The sequence below is a fragment of the Sus scrofa genome, chromosome 1 (assembly GCF_000003025.6).
Source record: "Sus scrofa isolate TJ Tabasco breed Duroc chromosome 1, Sscrofa11.1, whole genome shotgun sequence".
Taxonomy (NCBI): Eukaryota; Metazoa; Chordata; class Mammalia; order Artiodactyla; family Suidae; genus Sus; species Sus scrofa.
This window is the reverse complement of record NC_010443.5, coordinates 138,928,287-138,955,047: the sequence shown is the minus strand read 5'-3', so window position 1 is coordinate 138,955,047 and position 26,761 is coordinate 138,928,287. Positions and strand designations below refer to the sequence as shown.

Here is a 26,761-nt window from a genome sequence, read left to right as displayed (position 1 = left end):
ATTTGTAGACTTTTTTTTCCTGACTTTTCTAGGGCCGCACCTGCGGCCTATAGAGGTTCCCAGGCTAGGGGTCTAATCAGAGCTATAGCCACTGGCCTACACCAGAGCCACAGCAATGCGGGATCCGAGCCGAGCCGCGTCTACAACCTACACCACAGCTCACAGCAACGCTGGATCCTTAACCCACTGAACGAGATCAGGGATCAAACCCACAACCTCATGGTTCCTAGTTGGATTCATTAACACTGTGCCACGACGGGAACTCCAATTTGTAGACTTTTAGATGATGGCCATTCTGGCTGGTGTAAGATGATACCTCATAGTAGTTTTAATTTGCATTTCTCTAATAATTAGTGATGTTGAGCAGCTTTTTATATGTTTTGGGGCTCTCTGTATTAGTAGTTAACAGCAATGCTAGAAATAAGACGTATCTGACCCTGTGTTTGTTTCCATGCAGCCACTCTAGGAGAGCAGAATCCTCATCACCTTGTTTTAGAGGTGTGGAAGCTGCCTCCCATCCTCTAGCAGGCAGACTCTCCCCACCTCTGTCAGATGTCACAACCCCCTTCTTAAAATTCTAGTTGCCCCCTTCTCCTTAGGTGGGAGGGAGTGCTGTGTGAGAATTCAGTTTCAGGACATTTAGGTTAAGTTCCTTGAAAGTCAATCTTGTTATTTATTAGGAACTTCAAATGTTAAAAAATTCGCTCGACTAAGTATAATTCTTCAGTGTTCTCCAATGCAGTGCTCAGCGTTGTGGTGGGTCCAGGGGTGATGTTTGGATCCTTAAGCTCACAGTCTAACCCAGAAGGCGAATGTAGACGCATGTTGTGCTGTAACATGGATGGGAGTTTACAGTTTGCAGGACTGCTGGAGAGCAGGGGGTAAAAAGGGCACCCTAAACACCTCGAGGTTGGCTGTCCAGGTCATCTCCCTGCAGTGGGCCACCTGCGAGCCCTCGGACAAGCTGGGTGAACCCCAAAACTCCAGTCTCCTGCTTAATCTGTCCGAGAGATTTGACTGTTCCAACAGTTACCTCTGTTTTGGGGGTTTGAATTAGTTTTTGATGTGTCCAGTTCAGGAAAGAAAAAAAAGCCCCATCCACTTGTTCTGAATGGCCAGCCCAGGCCGGGGAGCTACAGACCCTTGACACCTTGGGTGGGCTGTGCCACTGAGTGACCGAGGGCCCCTGCCTGCTGAGCCATACTTCTTATTCCGGAAGTGAGTGTCACCATTTCTGCCCTGGTTTCTCCTTCCTAACGGAGGACACGTGCTAGCCCCCTTTCTTGGTTCTGCTGCTCTGCCCTTGCCCTTAGCATGTTCCTTTGGCTACTGGGCCCTTGACCCATCTTCTGGGTGCTCTCACTGCTCTCCCTGGACAGAGGGATCACCCGAGGCTGTGGACTTGGAACCAGCAGTGAAATTTCTTTGGGATTCCCTTTGATGAGTGTTTTAATTTTAGGCCCTTTAGTGTTGGAGAAGGCTCCTGGAAGATAGAACTAAAACAAAATTTGTGATCACGATTGTCACAAAATATGGAAAATGCTGCCTAGTGCATCCCCTGGATGGAGTCTGACTTGGTGTTTTTCTTTCTTTCTTTCTTTTCTTTTCTTTTTCTTTTCTTTTTTAATAGAGCTTCCCCCATGGCATATGGAAGTTCCCAGGCTAGGGGTCGAATCAGAGCTGCAGCTGCCAGTCTATGACATAGTCACAGCAATGCAGGATCCCAGCTGCATCTGTGTCCTACACTGCAGCCTGCAGCAACACCAGATCCCTAACCTACTGAGCAAGGCCAGGGATTGAACCTGCTTTCTCACAGAGACAATGTTGGGTCCTTAACCTGCTGAGCCACAATGGGAACTCCTGACTTGGTGTTTTTATTTTTAGAAGTTGGTGTTAAGAAAATATTGTCTGAGGGAATTCCTGGCACAGTGGTTAACGAATCCGACTAGGAACCATGAGGTTGCGGGTTCGATCCCTGGCCTTGCTCAGTGGATTAAGGATCCGGCATTGCCGTGAGCTGTGGTGTAGGTTGCAGACGCGGCTTGGATCCTGCATTGCTGTGGCTCTGGCGTAGGCCAGTGGCTACAGCTCTGATTCAACCCTAGCCTGGGAACCTCCATATGCCGCAGGAAGCGGCCCTAGAAGAGGCAAAAAGACCAAAAAAAAAAAAAAAAAAAAAAAAAAAAAGGAATGGAATCCTTTTTCCTGTTGGGGGAGAATATAAAACTGATCATCCAGCATATGTGCCTTAAAATATGTCCCTCCTGATTTCAGGAAACTCAGAACCAAAATCAAGGGCAGGGTGGGTGGTGGTTAGACTGTGGGGAGCTGGGTCAGTGGTCTCCAGCACAGTATTGAACAAACTTCATGCCTCAGTTTGCTCATCTATAGGTGGGGTTTACAACAGCCAGTGCCTCCTCTGGTATGGGGAGAGGAAGTCAGCACAGTGGAGGCTGCAGTATTGGGAGCACACAGAGACCTTATCCTCAGAGTGCTAGCATCGAGGGTGTGACCTCACCTCTCCCTGGAGTGTCCCTAGACAGCCCAGGAGTGTTTCTGTAAGATACAGTGTGAAAATCAGAGTTCTAAGCAAAGTGATTCCTTTGGGGGAATCTCATCTGAAAACTAACATTCCCTACGCACAACTCATGGGTTGGGTGGACTGTTTTTTCTTACTGTTTCAAAAGGTTTCTCTGCAGCCCAGATGTATCTCTGGACCCGTCTCCTGTTCCTCCCTCTAAATGCAGTGTTGGCTGTGTGCTTGCTCCTGCCAGATGCTCTTCTGCATTCCCAGGGGGTGTCTTGTTTTCTCCTTACCTGCACTGAGAGGGGGACCTGGATGGCCTGCCTGGGTCAGGTGGCTGGGACACCCTGGCTTAGCCTCCTGGGCACGCTCGTGTCTCAGTCTCTAGATAGGATGGCCGAACTTGGACATCAGTAGAGCTAAGGTATATTGAGCACTGACTGGGAGTCAGGTGCTCTACTAAGGGCTTACCTCTGGGACCTCCTTTAAACCTGCTGACAGCACATTGAGGAAGGAGCTGTGAGTCCCTCTGCCTCATCTAAGTTATCTGAGGCCAAAAGAGGCACAAGATTTACCCCGGGTCAGACAGAACAGCTGGGGAACTGGGATGCGAATCCAGGAATTCTGTCTCTAAAACTCTGTCCTTGAGCCCTAGGTGGCCTGACTGCCATCACCATCGTGATCATCACCGTGATTATGGTGCCATTTATTGATGAGTCCTAACATTGAGACTATCCCCAGCGTTCCATAGGGACCTCACTTAATCACTCTGCAAACCCGTGTGGTGGGTGGGATCATTCTGATTCTGAAGACAGTTGCATAAGAGAGGTCCTGAGGCTTGCTGGGCACCTTGCAATGGGCTTGTGGTTGAGCCAGGCCACCCTCTGCTCTGCCCTGAACCACAGCCCTATTTTGAATTCTTGTTATTGGCTGCCGTTCATCTGGAGGCCTCCTTGGCCCCCGGCATGGGGGGGTGGGGGGAACTTCCTCCCCCTGTGTTCACTCTGGGCATGGCCGGCCAGTGTAGACCCCTCTCCTAGCACCAGAGCAGCCTCCTCACCCAGGACTTGTAAAGATCTCAGGAGAATGAATGCAGATCACTAGGTCTGTGCCTCTAGGTGAGAATGAGGGACTGGTGGCCTTTCTGATTGTGTGGGTAAATTCTCGCCAATGGAGTTGCCCTTGTCCTGCCCCTCCCCATCCCCCCTCCCCTTGCCCCGAGGGATCTGGAGAAAACACCTGGTCGGTAGAATGCCTGGTTCTGGGGTCCTCCCCAGTGCCGAGGGCTCTGGTTGTCCACTGTGCAGGTGTGTCCAGGTGGGGATGTTCTTGTGGCTGGGCCTTGAGTGTTTTAGGTCAAGTCTGTGTCTTTGCGTGAACTAGGTGAACATATTGGACACCCTCTACCTAGTTCGTCGTGGTGGGGACTTGTCTTTGTTGTCTGAGCCTGAGCTCCCTCTGCCTTCCTCGCCAAGGCCCTTGGGCAACTGCCTCCATTTTCTCCACTATCCCTTTTCCCCCTAATTTGCTTCTCTAGCTGGCGATGCACCTTTGGCACAAGAGTAACCTGAGATCTTCCTTGGAGATGACATTATAGAATCCGACACACCAGGATCTTCCTCATGCGTGGAATGGAGAGTAATGTAAGGGCGGCTCTGGGTGTTTGAACTGTCACACCAGATATTTTGTGGTCTCTGCATTGGTTTTCCCTGGTAAATAAATACCTACATATGCTATTGTTAAACTGAAGAAATACCTATTCTATATAAAGCTTGGTAATTCATAACTGAGAGGGGGTTTTTGAGCTTTCTAAGAGCAGCACTAATAACTAGAGTAAGTTATGTATTTACTCAGCATTTTCAACAGCCCCCAAGCCCTGAGAATAAATCGTAATTTGAATATGCTAAAAGAACAACATTTAGAATGCCCCTCGGTTTCTTCCTTGTCTTATCGCAAACAAGATTCAGGGTAGCTTGCATAAATGCACACAACTTTTTTTTTTTTTTAATGGATAATGGGGGCAAATGTAAGAAAAATAATATGAAGCCAGAGATTGAAAATCTACCAAGTCAGCACCAAGCCCCAGCAATGTGTTGGCAAAGGAAACGGCTGGGCTGGACTTGGGAATGATCCCTGGTGTCTGTGACAACGGGAGAGGGCCTGGGGCCTCTCAGGCTGTGGTCTGTCCTCACCAGTGGGGTGAGGGCCGCCTCCCCGTTCCCACAGTGGAGGAAGGCAGCTGATTACAGAGTGAGCTTGGAGGGCCCCCAGGTGGCTGCAGTCCTGCCTGGCCTGAACTGTTGACCTCTCCTGTGAGGCCTAAATCCAGCACCCATGGTATTCTGAAAGTGGTGTTTTTTTCCTTGCTTTTCAAGATGCTTGTAATCTGTGACTATTGGATTGATGAAACTTTATTAGGGTATGTCTATGCGGATCATGGAATTAAAAGTAAAATATATATATTATGGTTCTGTTCCCCCTGAAGGAAAGGGAGAGTTGGCAAAAGTGACAGCTGTAGAGCTTTGCTGGCGGAGTGGTTGCTGGGAGCCCCCATCCAGCCTCCCATCCCTGTGCCCACCTGCCACCACCCACAGGCCAAGCAGCTGCAGGGAGAGGGAGTATGGGTCCCTGGCCTCTTACCTGCAATTCCCCAAATACAGGCTTTTGTGCACTCATTTCAGGGCAAGGTCTGCTGTGCACTGGCGTGAGACTATCTAGAGTCCTTATTTACTCCCTTACTCTTTTCACCACGGAAGGAGCGGGGCCTTTGATCAGGGCTTGCTGTCTAAGACCTCACTGGAGGGGTGTTCGGGAAGTAACATGTTGCTTTGCAAAGTCTGAAAAGTGCCAATTTCCTGAAACCCATCTGGCGTGGGGTTCAAATGAGGCTTGGAGCCTCTCCTTTCGTGCTTGAGACGGAAAAAGCACCGGGACTCAGCAGCCAGCCTGGTGTGGCTGTGGGTGGCAGCCCCAGTTAGCAGCTCTCGGTGAGGGGGTGCAGGCAGGAGCTGGATGGGACCATCGAGCCATGGGTGCTCCCGGGCCAGAGGGAGCAGAGGCCATCTGAGAGGAGGGGCCCAGTCATGGAGGGCTGCTCCTGGGCAGGTCCTGCAGCAGCTGCTGGCTGAGTTCCCTGGGCTCTACACAGCATCCCCTCCTGCCTGGTTTTCTGTGGGTCTTCCCATCCCTGTGTTTTAACTCCAGACTACAGTGAGGAGCCTGGGATTCTTAACCTCCTGCATCACAGCAGGAACTCCAACATTCACCCCTTTTGTCTTTCATTTCTGTGATAAATCAGCTGACATACTTTGACCCCCAGGCCTTCTGTTTTTCTTAGAAGTTAAAAGTGACTTTTGTGTTCTTCTCAAACTCACTGGTAATACTTTAAACACATACGGTAATTCTTGTTCATTGTATAAATTTAGAAAATACAGAGGAGAAAAAAAAGGAAAATGAAGAGCACATATCACCCACCATTCACTTTTTTCTGTTCCTGACATGCCTGGGAGCATCTTTTTATTTTTTGGGCACACCCACAGCATGTGGAAGTTGCCAGGCCAGTCCAGGGATCAAACTCACACACAGTAGCTACCCAAGCTGCTGCTGTGATAACACAAGGCCCCTAAAGAGAAATCCCCCACCATTCACATTTTAAATTCTTCCTAAGGTTGTTTGTTTATTATCTCCGGGTCCCTGAAGACACTTGTACATAAAATTTTTGCAAAATTTGGTTTTAACTGTATACACAGATCTCTATCTGCTTCTCTCTGCCTCACTAAATAATCTTCAGAATGGTCCTTTCTGTGGCTACCTACTTTTTTGCCACTTTCGGCTTTCCTGTGGTTGGATTTTTAGATTGTTTTCTAGTTTTTCACAACTGTATATCGCACAGCACAGACTATTCTTGTTGGTACACTGTGACCCAGGTTATTTCAGGTTATGTTCTAGTGTGTATCTTTGGTCCTGGAATGATTGGGTCACTTAATGGAGCTGATTTGTCCATAGGTGGGTTGGACTTGCTGCAGCACAGCCAGCTTCCAGGTGGGCTGGTGCTAACAATGGAAATGCCTTCCTATTCAGCTTTGGATTCTGAAAGTGCATGTTATTCATATCAGCCTTTGGTATTACACCCATAAATCCGCATGTCCGTCCTCACATGGGCAGCCATGAACATCCAGAAGTCCCAACGTGGGCTCAAATGAATGACAGTTGCCCTTTAGCAAAGGAAGATCTTCTAGGGAATCAGTCTATCTAAAGAGTCAGCAGAGGGGAGTTCCCATCATGTCGCAGCAGAAATGAATCCGACTAGTAACCATGAGGTGGTGGGTTCGATCCCTGACCTTGCTCAGTGGGTTAAGGATCTACTGTTGCTGTGAGCCGTGGTGTAGGTCACAGATGTGGCTCAGATCCTGCATTGCTGTGGCTGTGTTGTAGGCTGGTGGCTGTAACTCTGATTCAACCCCTAGCCTGGGAACCTCCATATGCCATAGGTTTGTCTCTAAAAAGCAAAAAAAAAAAAAAAAAAAGAGTCAGCAAAGGATTACTCTCACATTTACTAATAACCCTTTCTTCTGGTTAAGAATGAACTGACTCAAAGCTTGGCCTAGGTGCGTTGTGTGATTTTTTTTTTTTTCCTTGTTATATTTTGGGTTTTTTGGAAATAGTGCCTTTGTGCCTGCTGATGTTTATCGCTCCATAGTCCTGACTCTCAGAAAGGCCTCTGGAATGCTAGTTGCCAGGCCCCTGCCTGCTGGCCCTGGTCACCAGTGCTTTGAGAAAGCCTGAAAGTTCTGTGTCCCTAACCGTCCCTGCTGGGCCCAGGCTTCCTAATTCTCCAATGCCTTTGTGCTCTTCTTCCAGTCCCCCTGAAAGTTTTCTCTTTTGTACCCCATCTGCCTCCTCTGCTGTGATGGTGGACAGGGGTGATCCCCTTTGACAACTGGCCGAGCCTGGGACAGTGGTGGGCAGTAGACATTGGGTCCATCTCCTAGCGGGGAAGACTGACCAATCTCCTGGGGAGGTGCAGTGGAAGGTCTGTTCACTGTACAGTTTTGGAAAACAGTATACCAAGGATGCACGATGTCTCTGTTGTTTTCCAGAAAAAAAGAAGCCAAAGAGGGGCCGGCTATCGAGAGACTGGCGGGGGCGGAGGAGTGCCATCCGGCTGACCAATGAACACACAGTGGAGACGCTGGTGGTGGCCGATGCCGACATGGTGCAGTACCACGGGGCAGAGGCTGCCCAGAGGTTCATCCTCACCGTCATGAACATGGTGAGTCTGGGCTGACCGGGGGCCTTGCTTCCTCTTGGGGGAGCGCTCTGCAAGCCATGCATCTTCTTGGTGGAGGAAGGAGCTGGGTAGGGGATGGAGACACAGGCAGACATGTGATCCCTGGGTAGCTCAGAGGGGAGGGGGCTGGGGCTGCTGACAGGTGTCTGTGCTGACCTGTGCTGGTGTGTGTGTGTGTCTGTGCCCTGGTCTGCTCAGTGATGGAGCCTGCCCACATTCCTTACCAGAGGCCTCCTGACACCCCCCCACTCCTTACCAGGGGCCTCCCAAGAACCCACTGGTCCTTATCAGAGGCCTCTCCAGACACTTGCCATGGGTGGGGGTCCTTCCAAGGGGATTCTAGGCCGAGTGAGTCAGTCTCTGCTCCAAGGAGCCAGCAGTCTAGTAGGAGGAATCAAGATCAAACTTTAACGTAAAACAGAGCTTGCGGCGTGCAAGGAGGACCTGGTGTGAAGAGAGAGGTCATCTAGTTGTCTAGCTGAGGGAACTGCAGAAGGAGCCTGTGTCTGTGTCCAATTTGATGAGTGGGGAGGGAGCGCATCCTTACTTTGCTGGTGGGTTGGGGGAGGGTTGGCACGGCTCACATTTAGACACCGAAGGATGTATGCATGCCTCCCACCTCCACCCTCCATCCACACTCCTAACAAGCGGTTCTTAAGACCTCCGGGCATGGTATTCGGTGCTAGGGATGCAAATGCAAAAAGACCTGGTCCTTCTCTCAGAGGGCAGTAGTGTCAGCAGATGGATAATGTGTCTGTGTTAATGGTAGACATCTCTGCAGGGACCCCTGGGGCCAGGAAAGGGGCAGGAAGTGATCATCCCGCAGGGAGGAGGCGTCATGAAAGAGGCGACCCTTCAGCTGAGCAAGAGTGTCTGCCAGATTGGGGGCACGGTGGCAGGTCAGACAGCAGGTACAGTGAGAGCCTTATGGGGTGGGTGGTGTGATGTGGCTACATGGAGCCAGGATGGTGATGGGTGGGGGGACACTGAAGGGAAGGGGAGAAAGGCATCTGGAGTGAGGTTTGGAGAGTAGCCCCAGCAGCTGCCCTTATGGGCAGACTGGTGGGGTTAAAGAAGGAGCATTGGAAATGGAGTGTGGGAGGGGAGAGGGTCTGAACTAAGGGGGAGGAGTGAGAATGGAAGAGTTGATCGTACAGAGAGGAGGATGTGCTGGGGGTGGAAGGACTCACAGGACGTGGTGACTGGCTTGAAGAGTCAAGAAGAGAAGGTGAGAGAAATCCAGGGGATACCCGGGCTTTAATCGGGGTGCCTTGGGTATATGGTGGAGCCACCAGACAGGAGAAGAAAGAACAGAGCATTTGGTGACACAGCGAGAACTGCATTCTGGACAAGCTGGATTCGAGGTGCTTGTGGGAGCTTAGGACAGAGGGCAGGGTCTAGTAGAGGTGGAGCTGACTGGCACACAGTGCTGGGAGTTGCAGCTGTCTCATGGCTGGTGGCCCATTGGCAGGGAGAAGCTGGCCATGGGCAGCCCAGTGAAGCACCAGCGTGGGGGGCTGGGCAGAGGATGGGAGTTGGCAGCAGGGCAGATGGAGGTTGTCCCTAAAGAAAGAGGTGAGAGGTGCAGGAAGGGAGTGGTTAGCAGTGCCAGAGGCCGGGTCCCTGAAGGAATAGCTCTAGGGGTTGCTAGGGATGGAAGCTGGGTAGGGGGGCCTACTGAAGTAGATCCAGCAAGTGAAATAGAAGCTGTATTGCAGATAAGCTTGGCTGAAAGAATGGAGAAAAGAAAGAACCTTGATAGGTGGAATCGGGATCAAGGAAAACTTTGTAAAGGGAAAGGAGTCAGGGGTGGAACCTCTCTGAGCCAGCTCCTCCTGCAAGAGGAGCAGCAACCAAGGGCATAGTCACCACAAGGGCCCTGTGCCTGGCAGCCAAGACTTGGGAGGCTTATGGAAAGGGAGTGAGTAGAGAGGGCCAGGCCTTGGGCTGTGCCGTGGGGCGGGGGAGGGGGGAGGATGTGGCTGGAGGAGGTCCAAGAGCAGGGAGGCTGGCCATGTCACAGGGTCACACAGGAGGTCACTGGCTGGGCAGTGGCCATCAGGCCAGGCCTGTCTTGAAATAGGTCATCCTGGGCTAATAGTGGTCCTGGCTAATGGTGAGCCCGACTGTTCTCCTGCCCACTCTGAAGGCAAGACCTATGTGGTTAGGCTGACATGCTGGTGCTTGCTTTGGGGACACACTGATTTGCAGGATATTCCACCTGTCTGGCCCATACCCCCACAGATGGGCTCTGCTCTAAAGCCGAGGCTGCTCTGGTGGTACACTGAGGAGGGTGTCTTCTTCATGTTGAGTTACTGTCTGGACCTGCAACTTCCCCACAGGGTAGGTGCTTCTGCAGAGAGAATGGGCAATGTGGACCCCCTTGGGGACTGATCCATTTTCAAGATGTGGGCACAATAGGAGGCCCCTTGTCACCCTCCCTTTCAAGGTCATCCACTCCTCTGGGAGTTCCATTCCCTTCTTTATTGCCCCCATTTTCCTTTCCATTTTTATTCAGATTTTTAAAAATGTCATTGCGTATTTTTTTTTAGGGCCACACCCACAGCATATGAAGGTTCCCAGGCTAGGGTTCGAATTGGAGCTACAGCTGCTGGCCTACACCACAGCCACAGCAACGCTAGATCAGAGACGCATATGCGACCTACACCACAGCTCACGGCAATGAGGGATCCTTAACCCACTGAGCGAGGCCAGGGATCGAAACTGCCACCTTATGGTTACTAGTCCGATTCATTTCTGCTGCACCACTACAGGAACTCCCAGATTTTTAAAAATGATGGTAAAAAAATACACAACATAAATTTTACTCCCTCAACTAAGGGTGCAGTTCTGTGATATTAGGTCCACTCACCCATTGTTGTGCAGCCATCATCACCATTCACTATCAGAACTCTCGTCTTGCAGAACTGAGACGCTGTACACATTAAACACTAACAGCTTGTTCTCCTCTCCCCTAGACCCTGACAACCACCATTCTCCTTTCTATCTCGGTGAATCTGACAATTCTAGGCACCTCCAATAAGTGGGGTCACGTAGCATCTGTTCTTTTGTGACTGGTTTATTTCACTCAACGTCATGCCCTCCAGGTTCATCCAGGTTGTGTTGTGTGTCAGAATCTCCTTCCTTTTCGGCTGCGTAATGTTCCACTGTATGGATGGACCACATTTTGTCTGTCTCTCCATCTGTAGATGAACATTTGGGTTACATCCTCCTTTAGGCTGATGTGAATAATGCTGCTGTGAACATGGGTATACAATCTGAGTCCCTGCTTTCAGTTCTTTGGGGTATGTACCCTGAAGTAGAATTGCTCCCATTAAGTTTCATAGTCCTTGGCCCTGATGTCTGAGAACTAGTCCTGAGTTCTTCATTTGCACAAACCCAAGTCTCCCTGATGGCTGGCTAATGATGGGCTGCAGTGCGGCAGCCTGCCCAGAGGAAGCCCAGGAGGGGGGCTCGTGGAGCCTGGCTCTGCACCAGCCTCTTTCACCTGCAGATAATTTCATCTCATTTATTTATTGTAGCTGTGCAGGGCACAAGTCCCAGGAATAAATATCCATTACAACAACTCAAGCAGTAATAAGGCAGTGCTCCTAGTTTGATATTTGCTTTCATGATTTTATCATCTGGATAAGGGTAGCCTTTTTATCACAGGCTTGGAGAGGGGTTGAACGTGGGAGCACTGTTCTCCCCATGCCCCATGGGCTGTAAGGACTGACCAACGGGGTTGCTGAGCCGGTGATGCTTGAGCTGGTCATGCTTGAGCCGGTGGTGGCGATGCTTGGCTTTAATGTGACACTCTTCACTCCTCTTCAGCCGCTTGTACCAAGGTGGTGGAGGCTCCAGATCCTGGTGCTGAGGGGCAAATCTGGGGCCACCTGCATTCATTTGGAATTTAGATGCTTCTTAATGAGGCCTCCCTAGTAAGGGCAGTGGCACTTTGGTGAAGGGCACACGGCATTTGTACTCTAACACTTACTCTTCAGTCATCTGCCCTTGGGGTTTCTTGGCCAGTCTGCTGAAGCCAGAAAGTAAAAATGAAAGCAGAACCCCTGACCCACTCATGCAGACTCTCACCACTGGCAACCTGTTTGTTGCTCTCGTTGTGGGTCTCTATTCACATTTAACCACAAGTTAAGTTGATGTGGTATACCTTGCTTCAAACAAGGCCACCATCCTGCACCACCGCCACCCTTTAATTTCTCAAACCCTGGTGTTGAAAATCTGAAGAATTCCTTCCCGCCTCTGGCTGTTTCAGAAAAGGAATTGCTGATAGTATGATCATCTTTAAGCCACGAGGATGGGAAAGGACTGTGGCTGGGCCAACGAGCTGTCATTAGCCAAGGCCCCCGGGGCAGCCAGCAGGAAGGCCAGGCCAGCAGCCCCTCTCTGTCCCATCTGACTGTGTTCTGTGGGTGGGCAGGATCGCAGTGGCTCTGTCCCCTTAACGCCTCTGGATTTGGAAAGAAATCAGGTGGAGAGGTCGCCACCTTCGTTGCAGCAGGTTTCTCTGCAGCATCTTCTGGTGCTGATGCCCAGGCACTCATCCTTCCCCACTTCTCACCTGTGTCTCTGTGGGCAGGGGCCAACTCACTCTTATGTGCCACCCTGCCCCAGGGGCTAAACCCAGACAGATCCCTGTCCCCAAGGCAGGGCAGGGGACTTGCAGGGTCTGGGTGTGTGTCAGCATATCCACAGTGGGCAGAATTTGGTGTCAGGTGCTGTTTTTGTAGCACCTCATAGTTGTGGGTAGTAGATCAGTGTCAATCAGTAGCTTGATGGCCCCTGCCTGAGAGGAAGGAAAGAAGTGTATGTGTGATGCACTGCCTGGTCCAGATGGAAACTTCGTGATTTCCTGTCTCTTCCTCCTCATACGTGGTAGATGTCATCATCCCATTTTACAGAGGAGGAAACAGAGGCTTGTGGGGAATGCAGGATGCAGAGCCAGTAAGTCCATAGCAGGGTGAGGACTCAAACCTGGGCTGAGGGACCCCTGTACCATCTTGTCAAGGTGACAATCATGTCTCGAACCTGTCCTTTCTCCCCATCTCCCCCCTGAATGGGCCACTGTTATTTCTAACCTTGACAGTGGCAAGAGAGTTTTTTTTTTTTTTTTTGCTGGGCTCCTCAATTCCATTTTCTCCCCGCAACTTGAATCCTTGTTGCAGAATGGCCAGTGAGATCTTCTTCCAACAGGACCTTGGACCGGACCTTGAACTAAGCAGTGCTGAGGCCCTCTGGGGCTTCCCTCCCACCCGCACCTTGGTGGCTGTGGAAATCCTCCCCCTTCTTCCCTCCAAGGCCATGTGACTGGGCCTGCTTGCTTCTCCAAGGCTTCATCCCTTTTTCCATGTCAGTGCGGACTCCTGCCATGTGGGCCACCATTCTCAGGTTCCCAGCTTCTCTCTGATGTCTGGTCTCCTTGTCAGGAATGCTCTTATCCCCACTTCTTACAGAGCCAGCTCCTCTGTTTTTTAGGTCTGTGTGTAAATGTCCCCTTAGAGGGGCCCTCCTTGTGTACTCCTCTGCAAAGGCTACCTGTTTTCTTTATCATCGCAGTCTGCTTTTTACTTATCTTGATTTATAATTCTGTATTTACTTTATTTAAAACCATCTTATTGCAGAGTTTTGGTATGCTATTAAATTTAATTTGGTATAAATTCAAATGAGAATACCTTTGCTATGTCTTTAGGATATGAAATGTAGTGCTCATAGTAACCACAAATAAAATAGATATAAAATACACACAAAAGGAAATGAGAAGGGAATTTAAAAGTTTCACCATAGAAAAAGCATTTTCACATCCAAAGTGTCATCCTTATTGGTCATTTTTTAAATTTTACTTATTTATTTATGTTTTTTTACTTTTTTTTTTTTTTTAAATGGCCATAGCTTTGGCGTATGGAAGTTCCCAACCTAGTGGTCTAAACAGAGCTGTAGCTACCAATGTGGGCATAGCCATACCAATGTGGGATCCAAGCTGCATGTGTGACCTACGCTACAGCTCATGACCATCACAGATCCTTAACCCACTGAGCGAGGCCAGGGATTTGAACCCCCATCCTCATGGATACTAGTTGGGTTTGTAACCCACTGAGCTACAACAGGCACTCCCAGTTTTGATTTTAAATATATGGATTAAACTCTCTAATCCAAAGACAGAGATTGTCAGAATGGATATAAAAAATGCTTTACTGTTTACAAGAGACTCACTTTATATCCAAAGACACAAATAAATTGAAAGCAAAAGAATGGAAAAGATATTCCATGCAGAGAGTAACCATAAGAGATCAGGAGTGGTTATACTAATATAATACAAGATGGACTTTAATCAAAAGAGTTACAAGAGACAAAGAAAGATAGTGTATATTAACAAAGGACTGGATACAGCAAGAAGTTATAACAATTATATGTATTTATGTACCTAATAACAAACTATTAAAATATATGAAGCAGGAGTTCCCGTTGTGGCTCAGTGGTAACAAACCTGACTAGTATCCATGAGGATGTAGGTTCAATCCCTGGCCTTGCTCAGTGGGTTAAGGATCTGGCATTGCCATGAGCTGTGGTGTAGGTGGCCGACACGTCTCAGATCCTGTGTTGCTATGGCTGTGGTGTAGGTTGGTGGCTGCAGCTCCGATTCCACCCCTAGTCTTGGAACTTCCACATGCTGCAGGTGCGGCCCTAAAAGAAAAAAAAAAAAAAATATATATATATATATATGAAGCAAAATTTTGTAGACCTGTAGAGAGAAATGAGCAATTGTGTGATAATAAAGACTTTAACTCTCCACTCTCTATAGGAATAGGACAACTAGACAGAAGATGAGTAAGAAAATAGAGGACTTGAACAGCTCAATAAGCCAACTAGATCTAACAGAGAGAACACTCTACCCAACAATAGCAGGCTATTCCTTTTTTTTTCAAGTGCATGTGGGACACACAGGTTATACTGTACATTAGCCCACAGATGAAGTCTCAATAGATTTGAAAAGATATCGTCCAAAATCTCTTCTCTAACCACAGTAAGTCTAAGAAATCCGTAACAGAAAGAAAACTGGAAAATTCATAAATATGTGGAATTTAAACAGCCTACTCTTATACAACTGGTGGGTTAAGGGAGAAATCACAGGGGAAATGACAAAATACATACAGCTGAATTAAAATGAAACCCAACATACCAAAGCTTATGGAACACAGTGAAAGCAATGCTCAGAGGGAAATGTATAGCTATAAATGCTTCCATTAAAAAAAAGAAAGATCTCAAATAAATAACCTAACTTTACACCTTAAGGAGCTAGAAGAGTAAATTAAACTCAAAGCCAGCAGAAGAACGGAAATAATAAAGATTAGAGCAGAAATAAAGAAAGAATAGAAAAACAGTAGAGAAAATCCACAGCACCAGGTATTGATTCTTCAAAAGAAAAAAAGCAAAATTGTTAAATCTTTAGCTAGATTGATTAATTACAAAACCCTCAAATTACTAAAATAAGAAATGAAAATAGAAGCATGGTTACTGATTCTATAGAAACAAAAAGGAATATAAGGGAATACTGTGAACCATTGTGCACCAACAGATTGGATAATCTAGATGAACTAGAAAAAAAATACCTGGACACACAAAGCTTATGAAACTTAGTCACAAAGATGTAGAAAATCTGAATAGACCTACAGTTAGTAAGGAGATTTAACCAGTAAACAAAATTCTCCTGACAAAGGAAAGCCCTGAGCCTGACAACTGGTGAATTATACCAAACACTTAAAGAAGAACTAATTAATCAGTCTTCCTAAAACTCTTCCAAAAAACTGAAAAGGGGAGAAGTCATTCTCTTTTTTATGAGGTTAGCATTGCCCTTATACCAAAGATAGATAAAAGTACTGCAAGAAGAGAAAGCAGTAGTTTCCCTTTTAAACAGTATTGCAGAAAGCCTCAACAAAATACTAGCAAACCAAAATCAGATTATGAACCATGACAAAGTGGGGTTTGTTTCGGTAATGCAAGGATGATTTAACCTAAAAATCAAGCAGTGTAATGTACCATATTAACAAAAGGAAGTTTGGGGGGTGTGTGGGGGGAAATGGGGGTTTGGGATGGAAATGTTCTGAAGTTAGGTTGTGATGATGGTTGTACAACTATAAATATAATAAAATTCATTGAATTATTTTAAAAAATGAGAAGGAAATAGAAAACATGATCATTTAAACTGATGTAGAAAAAGCATTTGGATAAATTTCATCTACCTTTCATGGTAAAAGCAATTAGCAAACTAAGAAATGGAAGGAAGCTATCTCAACATCATAAAAGCCATATATGCAAACCCATAGTGCCTGTAATACTCAGTGGTGAAAGATTGAGAGCATCTCCTCTAAGATCAGGAACAAGGCAAGGATGCTTGCTTTTACTACTTGTAGCCAACATAGTACTGAAAGTCCTAACTAGAACAATTAAGCAAGAGAAAGAAATAAAAGACATCCAGATAGGAAAGGAAGAAGTAAAGTTATCTGTGTATGCATACACCTTGAGCCATGTAGAAAACCATGAAATTCTACACACAAAAACTAGAAGTGATAAAATAACTCAGTAAAGCCACAGGATACAAAACCAGCTCACACATAGTTGCATTTCTGTACCTAGCAATAAACAGTCTGAAAAGGAAATTAAGAAAACCATTCCATTTATAGTAAAGAATAAAAATACTTAGGAGTTAAAGAGATAAAGGATTCTTACCCTAAAAACTAAAAAACATTGGCAAAAGAAATTAAAGAAGACATAAATAAATGGAAAGACACTGATGTTCATGGATTGGAAGTCTTATAATTAATATGTCAGTACTACCTGAAGCAATCTATAGATACAGTGCAGTCTCTAGCAAAATCCTAACAATGTTTTTCCTTACAGAAATTTAGAAACCCATTTAAAATTTGCATGAAATCTCAAAGGAACCTGAATAGCCAAAACAGTCTTGTAAAAGAAAAACAAACTTGGAAGACTCATACTTCCATGATATCAAAATTTAAAACAAAGGTATAGTAATCAAAACACTGCAATACTGGCATAAAGACAAATACATAGATCAATGGAATAGAATGAGAGCCCATAAATGTATTCTGACATATATTATCAAATGACTTTCAACAAGACTACCAAGGCTTATTTAATGGGGAAGTGACAGTCTATTGAATAAATGATGATGGGAGGACTGGATATGTACATTCAAGAGAATGAAGTTGGACCCTTACCTAACATCATATACAAAAATTAACTCAAAATGGATTAACGACCTGAAGGTGGGGAGTTCCCATTTTGGCTTAGTGGAAATGAATCTGACTAGTATCCAGGATGATGTAGGTTGGATCCCTGGCCCTGCTCAGTGGGTTAAGGATCTGGCATGGCTATGAGCTGTGGTATAGGTCACAGATGTGGCTCAGATCCTACGTTGCTGTGGCTATGGTGTAGGCCAGCAGCTATGGCTCCAAATTGACCCCTGGCTCCAAATTGACCCCTAGCCCGGATACCTCCATATGCTGCAGGTTCAGCCCTAAAAAGACAAAAAACAAAACAAAACAAACAAAAAAACCTGAAGGTGGGAATGAAAACTATAAAACTCCTAGAAGAAAACACAGGGGAAATACTTCATGACATTGAATTTGGCAATGATTTCCTGGATATTACACCAAAGGCACAGGCAACAAAAGAAAAAAAAAATAGATTGATTTTAACCAAATTTTAAAACTTGTACATCAAAAGATACTGTCAACAGAGTAAAAAGGCACTGCACAAGATGGAAGGAAATATTTATGAATTAACATACCCACTAATGTCCAGGATATGTAGAAAACTCCCCAAATTCAACAACAGCAACAGAAACAACCAGATTTAAAAGTGGGCAAAGGGGAGATGGGATTAAGATGGCAGAGTAGAAGGACTATAGCTCAACCTATCTCCTAAAAACAACAAAATTTACAAATGCTAAGCAGTCTTCAACCAAATGGACCAGAAACTTTCAAAAAGATATCCTACTCCAGAAGACAAAGAGGAGGCCATATCAAGAGGTAGGAGGGGTGATTATGCGATATAAGCATCCCTGTACCTCCCGGGTGGGAAGCCCCACAGACTGGAAGGTAACTGGTTCACAGAGACTCACCTACATCAAACTCCCATGTGTGGGGATTTGGCACTGGGAGAAAGAGACCCCAGAGCATCTGGCATTGAAGGCCAGTGGGGCTTGTGCACAGGAGCTCCACGGAACTGGGGAAATAGAGACCCCATTCTTAAAATGTGCACACAGACTTTCACATGTGCTGGGTCCCAGAGCAAAGCAGTCTCCATAGGAATCTGGGTCAAACCTGACTGCAGTTCTTAGAGGACATCCTGGGAAAACAGGGGTGAATGTGGCTTGCTGTGGGGGAAGGACATTGAAAGCAAAGTTCTTGGGAATATTCAGCAGCATGCCTTTCTCTGGAGGTGGCCATTTTGGGAAAATCTGGCCCTACCCATCAGCACTGAGAAGTCTCAGGCCAAACAACAATCCAGGTGGGATCACAGCCCCACCCATCAGTAAACAGGCTACCTAAAGACCCCTCAGGCACACAGCCGCCTCTAATCTTATCCAGGGACAAAGCCCCACCCACCAGAGGGATTAGAATCAGCTTCACCTACCAATGGGCAGGCATCAGTCCCTCCCATCAGGAAGCCTATAGCAAGCCCCCATACTGACTTCAGCCACAAGGGGGACAGACACCAGAAGTAAGAGAGGCTACAACTCTATTATCTGTAAAAAGGTCACCACACCAAAAACCTATAAAAATGAAAAGACAAAGGACTATAACTGAGATGAGGGAGAAAGAAAAAACCCCAGAAAATCAGCTAAGTGATGAGGAGATTCTCAGCCTCCAGGAAAAAGACTTTAGATTGTTGATGCTGAAGATGATGCAAGACACTGGAAATAAACTGGAGGCAAAGATGGATAATTTACAGGAAACACTGAGCAAAGAGACATAAGATATAAAACTTAAACGAGATGCAAAATACAATAACTGAAATAAAAAATTCACTAGAAGCAGCTAACAGCAGAACACCAATAAACGAGGTGGAGAACAGATTAGTGGGAATTACAGATGCGGAACAGAAAAGAGAAAAAAGATTGAAAACAAATGAAGAGAGTCTCAGAGAACTCTGGGACAGCATTAAACACACCAACATCCATATTATAGGGGTGACAGAAGGAGAAGAGAGAGAGAAGGGGACAGAAAAAATATTCCAAGAGATAACAGCCGAAAACTTCCCTAACATGGGAAAGGAACCACTCACTCAAATCCAGGAAGCAGAACGAGTACCATATAAAATAAACCCAAGGAGGAACACCCCAAGACACATATTACTCAAACTAACCAAAATTAAAGACAGAGAGAAAATCTTGAAAGCAGCTAGGCAAAAGAAACAAGTAACATACAAGGGAACCCCAATAAGGTTATGGGCAGATTTTTCAGCAGAAACTCTGCAGGCTAGAAGGGAGTAGCATGATATACTTAAAGGAACAATCCTCCAACCAAGATTACTTTACCCAGCAAGGCTCTCATTCAGATTTGAAGGAGAAATGAAAAGCTTTACAGATAAGCAAAATCTAAGAGAATTCAGCACCACTAAAGCTGCTTTACAACAAATACTAAAGGAACTTCTCTAGGCAGAAAAGAAAAGACAGCAACAGGAAACAAAAATACCACAAATGACAAGCCTCATCAGTAAAGGTATATATACAGTAAAGATATGAAATCATCTACACACAATTATGCCACCAAAATCAGAAATCATGAGAAGAGGTGGGTACAATGCGGGACACTGGAGATGATCTAACAATTAAGAGACCAACAACTTAAAACAATCTAATATATATATATATAGACTATCAAAACTTCAGAATAACTGCAAACCAAAAATCTACAATTGATACACAAACAAAGAAAAATCAGCTCAAATACAACACTAAAGATAGTCATAAAAACACAACAGAAGAGAACAAGAGAAGAAGGGAAGAAAAAAGAGCAGCAAAAACAAATCCAAAGCAATTAATCAAATGGCAATAAGAACATACACATCAATAATTACCTTAAATGTTAATGGACTAAACGCCCCAACCAAAATACACAGACCAGCTGAATGGATACAAAAGCAAGACCCATATATATGCTGTCTTCAAGAGACCCACTTCTAGGGACACATACAAATTGAAAGTGAGAGGATGGAAGAAAATATTCCATGTGAATGGGAATCAAAAGAAAGCTAGAGTAGCAGTACTCATAACAGACAAAATAGACTTTAAATATTTTAAGGGACAAGGAAGGTCACTACATAATGATCAAAGGATCAATCCACAAGAAGATATAACAATTTTAAATATCTATGCAGCCAACATAGGTTCACCACAATATATAAGGAAACTGCTAACAACCTTAAAAGGAGAAAATGACAATAACACAATAATAGTGGGGGACTTTAACACCCCACTCACAGCAATGGATAGATCATCCAGACAGAAAATCAATAAGGAAACATAGGCCCAGATGGACTTAATTGATATATATAGGACATTCCATCCAAAAGCAACAGAAGACACATTCTTCTCAAGTGCACATGGAACATTCTCTAAGATGGATCACATCCTGGGCTACAAATCCAACCTTGGTAACTTTAAGAAAATTGAAATCATATCAAGCATCTTTTCTGACCACAATGCTATACAACTGGAAATCAACAACAAGAAAAAAAACTGTAAAAAAACACAAACACATGGAGACTCAACAACATGCTACTAAACAACCAATGGATCACTGAAGAAATCAAAGAGGAAATTAAAAAATACCTAGAAGCAAATGACAATGAAGATATAACACTCCAAAACCTATGGGATGCAGCAAAAGCCATTCTAAGAGGAAAGTTTCTAGCAGTACAAGCCCACCTCAGGAAACAAGAAAAAGCCAAAATAAACAAGCTAACCTTACATCTAAAGCAGCTCGAGAGAGAAGAACAGACAAGACCTAAAGTTAGTAGAAGGAAAGAAATCATAAAGATCAGAGCAGAAATCAATGAAGTAGAAATGAAAAAAACCATAGAAAAGATCAGTGAAACAAAAAGCTGGTTCTTTGAAAAGATCAACAAAATTGATAAACCCTTAGGCAGACTTAGCAAGCAAAAAAAGAGAGAGGACTCAAATCAATAAAATTAGAAATGAAAAAGGAGAAGTAACAACGGACATCACAGAAATACAAAGGATCATAAGAGACTACTATATGCAACTATATGCCAATAAAACGGAAAACCTAGAAGAAATGGACAAATGCTTAGAAAAGTACAATCTTCCAAGACTAACCCAAGATGAAATAGAAAAGATGAATGGACCAGTCACAAGAACTGAAATTGAAACTGTGATTAAAAAACTTCCAACAAACAAAAGTCCAGGACCAGATGGCTTCATAGGCGAATTCTATCAAACACTAGAGAAGAGCTACTACCTATCCTTCTGAAACTATTCCAAAAAATTTCAGAGGAAGGGATACTCCCAAACTCATTCTATGAGGCCACCATCACCCTGATACCAAAACCAGACAAAGATACCACAAAAAAAGAAGACTACAGTTTCACTGCTGAACATAGAAGCAAAAATCCTCAACAAAATACTAGCAAACCGCATCCAATAATACATTAAAAGGATTTTACATGATGATCAAGTGGGATTTATCCCAGGGATGTAAGGGTTCTTAAATAACTGCAAATCAATCAGTGTGATACACCACATTAACAAACTGAAGAATAAAAACCATATGATCCTCTCAATAGGCGCAGAAAAAGCCTTTGACAAAATCCAACACCCATTTCTGATAAAAACCCTTCAGAAAGTGGGCATAGAGGGAACCTACCTCAACATAATAGAGGACTTATATGACAAACCCACAGCGAACATCATTCTCAATGGTGAAAAGGTGAAAGAATTCCCAGTGAGATCAGGAATAAGACAAGGATGTCTGCTCTTGCCACTACTCTTCAACATAGTTTTGGAAGTCCTGGCCACAGCAATCAGAGAAGTAAAAGAGATAAAAGGAATCCAAATTGGAAAGGAAGAAGTAAAACTATCACTGTTTGCAGATGACGTGATACTATACCTAGAGAATCCTAAAGATGCTACCAGAAAACTGTTAGAGCTCATCCATGAATTTGGCAAAGTTGCAGGATACAAAATTAATACACGGAAATTGATGACATTTCTATATATCAAGAACAAAAGATCAGAAAGAGAAATTAGGGAAACAATCCCATTTACCATTCCATCCAAAAGAATAAAATACCTAGGAGTAAACCTACCTAAAGAGACAAAAGACCTATACTCTGAGAACTCTTAAGACACTGATGAAAGAAATAAAAAATGACACAAATGGATGGAAAGACAAACCATGCTCTTGGATTGGAAGAGTTAATATTCTCTAAATGACTATACTACCCAAGGCAATCTGCAGGTTCAGTGCATCCCTATCAAATTACTAAGGACATTTTTCACAGAACTTGAACAAAATATTTTAAAGTTTGTTTGGAAGGATGAAAGACCTAGCATAGCCAAAGACATCCTGAAAAAGGAAAGTGGAGCTGGAAGAATCAGGCTCCCTGACTTTGGACTATACTACAGAGCAACAGTCATCAAAGCTGTATGGTATGGCACAAAGGCAGAAATATAGATCAGTGGTACAGGATAGAAAGCCCAGAATTAAACCCACGCACCTACAGCCAACTAATCTATGACAAAGGAGGCAAGAATATGCAATGGAGAAAGGACAGCTTGTTCAATAAGTGGTGCCGGGAAAACTGGACAGCCACATGGAAAAGAATGAAATGAGAACACTCCCTAACACCATACACAAAAATAAACTCAAAATGGATTAAAGACCTAGATATATGACCAGATATTATAAAGCTCTTAGAGGAAAACGTAGGCCAAACACTCTCTGACATAAACAACAGCAACATCTTTTCAGATCCTCCTCTTAGAGTAATGACAGTAAAAACAAAAATAAACAAATGGGACTTAATTAAACTTAAAGATTCTGCACAACAAAGGAAACCCTAAACAAAACTAAAAGGCAATCCACAGAATGGGAGAAAATCTCTGCAAATTAATCGACTGGCGGATTAATCTCCAAAATTTATAAACACTTCCTACTGCTCAATACCAAAAAAACAAACAACCGCATCAAAAAATGGGCAGAAGATCGAAACAGACAGTTGTCCAAAAAAGATATATGGGATGCCAAAAAACATATGAAGAGATATTCAACATCACTCATTACTAGAGAAATGCAAATCAAAACCACTATGAGGTACCACCTTACACCAGCCAGAATGGCCATCATCAAAAAGTCTACAAACAATAAGTGCTGGAGAGGGTGTGGAGAAAAAGGAACCCTAGTACACTGTTGGTGGGATTGTACATTGGTGCAACCACTGTCGAAAGCAGTATGGAGATTCCTCAGAAAACTAAAAATAGAACTACCATTTGATCCAGCAATCCTACTCCTGGGCATCTATCCAGAGAAAACCATGACTCAGAAAGACACATGACATGTACTCCGATGTTCACTCCAACATTATTTTCAATAGCCCAGACATGGAAACAATCTAAATGCTCATCAACAGAGGAGTGGATCAAGAAGATGTGGTACATTTACACAATGGAATATCACTTAGCCGTTAAAAGGAACGAAATACTGGCATTTGCAGCAACATGGGTGGACCAAGAAATTATCATGCTAAGTGAAGTCATTCATACAATGAGACACCAACATCAAATGCTTTCACTGAAATGTAGAATCTGAAAAAAGGACACAATGAACTTCTTTGCAGAACAGATACTGACTCACAGACTTTGAAAAACTTATGGTTTCCAAAGGAGTCAGTTTGGGGGTGGGGGGATATGCTGGGGTTGTGGGATGGAAATCAAATCATATAAAATTGGATTGTGATGATCATTGTACAACTATAAATGTAATAAATTCATTGAGTAATTAAAAAAATTAAAAGTGGGCAAAGGACTAGACCTTTCTCCAAAGAGGATATACAAATGGATATTAAGAGATATTCAGGAGTTCCTGTCATGGCTCAGTGGTTAACGAATCTGACTGGAAACCATGAGGACATAGGTTCGATCTCTGGCCTCGCTGAGTGGGTTAAGGACCTGGTGTTGCTGTGAGCTGTGGTGTAGGTCTCAGACATGGCTCAGATGCTGCATTGCTGTGGCTCTGGCCTAGGCCGGTGCTACAGCTCTGATTGGACCCCTAGCCTGGGAACCTCCATATGCCACGGGAGCAGCCCAAGAATGGCAAAAAGAGGAAAAAAAAAAGTTAATCAGTGTTACTAATCATTAGGGGAGTGTAAATCTAAACCACAATGAGCTATCCCTTCACTCCAGCTTGAATGCTACTATTAAAAAGTGTGAAATAAACAAGCGTTGGCAAGGATGTGGAGAAATGGACACTCTTGTGTATTATTCTTGGAATCATAAAATGATGCAGCTCCTTTCGAAGACAGTATGATGGTTCTTAAACAACAACAAAGGAATCACAATATGATCCAGCAGTTCCACTTCTGGGTGTATATCCAAGAGAAGGGAAAGTGGAACCATGAACAGATTAATTGTACACCCACTTTCATAGCAGTGTAATCCACAATAAGCGAAAGGAGGAAGCAAACCAAATTTCCATTTGAAGGGTGCATGGGTAGACAAATGAGGTGTATACACTCAATTGACTATCATTCAGCCTGAAAAAAGAAAAGAATTCTGACACATGCTACAGCATGGATGAACCTTGAGGGACTTTGTTAAATAAACAAGCCAGTCACAAAAGTATAAATATCGACACATAATCTATGACTGCACTTATGAGAGGTGCTTGAAGTCGTCACACTCATAGAGGCAGAAAATAGAATGGTGGTTGCCAGAGGCTACACAAGTTCAAGGGCAGGGAGTATGTGCAGTAGCTCTGAGTTTCAGTTGGGGAAGATACAAAAGTTCTGTAGTTGGATGGTAGTGATTGTTGCACAACAGTGTGAATGTGCTTAATGCCGCTAAACCATACTCTTAAAAATGTAAAGTTCATGTTATGCATATTAAACAGAATTTCTCTGTCTTTGCATCATCTGTAAGTTCATCAAGGTAATTTCACCTTTATTTCCCCAGTGCCTGGTACATCTGCAGATAAATTATCAAGAAATTTTTGTGGAGTCCGTGAACTCATCAATGAGTGACTGATGCCATTTTCCAACTTCCTTTGCAAAGGATTTAGTACTGAAGTTGTGTAAACACTGGCTTTCCTTTTTTAATTCCTCAGTTAATTCACTTCTGAAAAGCCTTTTGTATTTGAAGCATATCACACAGATGCAGTGTCCTAAACTCTGGTGGAAAGCTTTTCTACATAAATGCAAGTCCATATTTACACTTCCCACATGGCCCCCTGGGCTCTGGGTGGTCCCCTTCAGCTTCCATCTTGCCCTTCAAAGAGGAGGTATCAAGGTGGAACAGATAAAACCAGTGTGGATCAATTCTTCACTGGAACATTTTAACTCTGAAAGAGCTGCTACCTTATCAATATTTAACATCTGAGTATCATTTAAAAGAGTAGTTCTGTGGTCTTAGCCAGCAGTCTACAACTGCCAGCTTTTTCCCTGTAAAGAATAATCTTTATAGAGTTACATCCTTGCTGTTTTTTTTTTTTTTGTTTTTTTTTGTTTTTTTTTTTTTTTTTTTGAGATGGGTTCATTTAGAAGTTATTCTAGGAATTCCCATTGTGGTTCTTAACCTGACTAGTTTCCGTGAGGATGTGGGTTCAATCCCTCACTCTGCTCAGTGGGCTAAGGATCTGGCATTGCTGTGAGCTATGGTGCAGGTCACAGACGTGGCTCGGATCTGGCATTGCTATGGCTGCAGCTTGGATTCCTAGCCTGGGAACTTTCATGTGCCACAGGAGCAGCCCTAAAAAGACAAAGAGAAAAGTTTTTCTAGGAATTAACAAATGACTTATCTGTGATTGAAACAAAGCACCGCACTTACACACACACACACACACTAAGTGCAGTGGTAAGAAAATGTTTTGCGAACATGTTTGGCTGCTCTGTGCCCTGTTGAATCAGTCTTCAGAGCTAGAGAAGAAATGGCTGTTGTGAGAGCAGATCCACTTTGGTCATTTCTGAGGACTTGTGAAGCACAGAAGTGATACTAGAAGAACCACCCTGGCATCATGCAGAGTGGTCCTGTTTTTGAAACAAGGAAGAGAGGAGTTTTGTAAACCATGGAGCAGTGAGCATGGCACTGTATCAGTCCCAAGTAAGCAGCAGAAACTGGATTTGGGCTGACTGATGTGGAAGAGGACTCAGCTTTGGAGGTGTGTGTGGAGGAGCCCAGAGTCAAAAGGAAGGTTGGGTCACCCGCCACAGAATCTGGGGAAGGTAAGGAGCAGGAGACCCCAGGAAGGCCAGGCAGCAGGAGAGAGCAAGGCTGAGTTCTGGCCAGGAGGATGGGCTGATCTCACAGGGCTAGGGTGCTGCCACCTGTGTAATCTGGGAACACCCCCTCTGCTGGTGCCCCTCCATGACTCCTGTGGCAGCAGAGTGAGTTTTTGCTGCTTTGGTTTCTGCAGTGGAAAGAGGGTTCCTTTCTCCAGATCTGATCCAGTGGAGGAATTTTCTCCAATGAAAACACCATAATTAGCCAAAAAGGAAAAAAAATTTAGGAATTCCTGTCATGGCTCAGCAGTAATGGACCCAACTAGTATCCATGAGGACTTGGGTTTGATCCCTTGCCCTGCTCAGTAGGTTAAAGATCTGGCATTGCTGTGAGCTGTGGTGTAGGTCACAGACACGGCTTGGATCTGGTGTTGCTGTGGCGTAGGCTG

The 26,761-nt window shown here is 44.6% G+C and overlaps 1 protein-coding gene across 4 annotated transcripts in view; it reads left to right on the top strand.

Annotated features, from left to right (window-relative positions):
• Nucleotides 1-26,761, top strand: part of ADAMTS17 (ADAM metallopeptidase with thrombospondin type 1 motif 17) — a 395,981-nt gene that overhangs the window by 60,634 nt on the left and 308,586 nt on the right. For all 4 annotated transcript variants that reach the window (XM_013993230.2, XM_021098449.1, XM_005659785.3 and 1 more), the window contains exon 4: nt 7,624-7,796. In XM_013993230.2, coding sequence (XP_013848684.2) covers nt 7,624-7,796 — 173 coding nt within the window. The remainder of the gene's footprint in view (nt 1-7,623; nt 7,797-26,761) is intronic.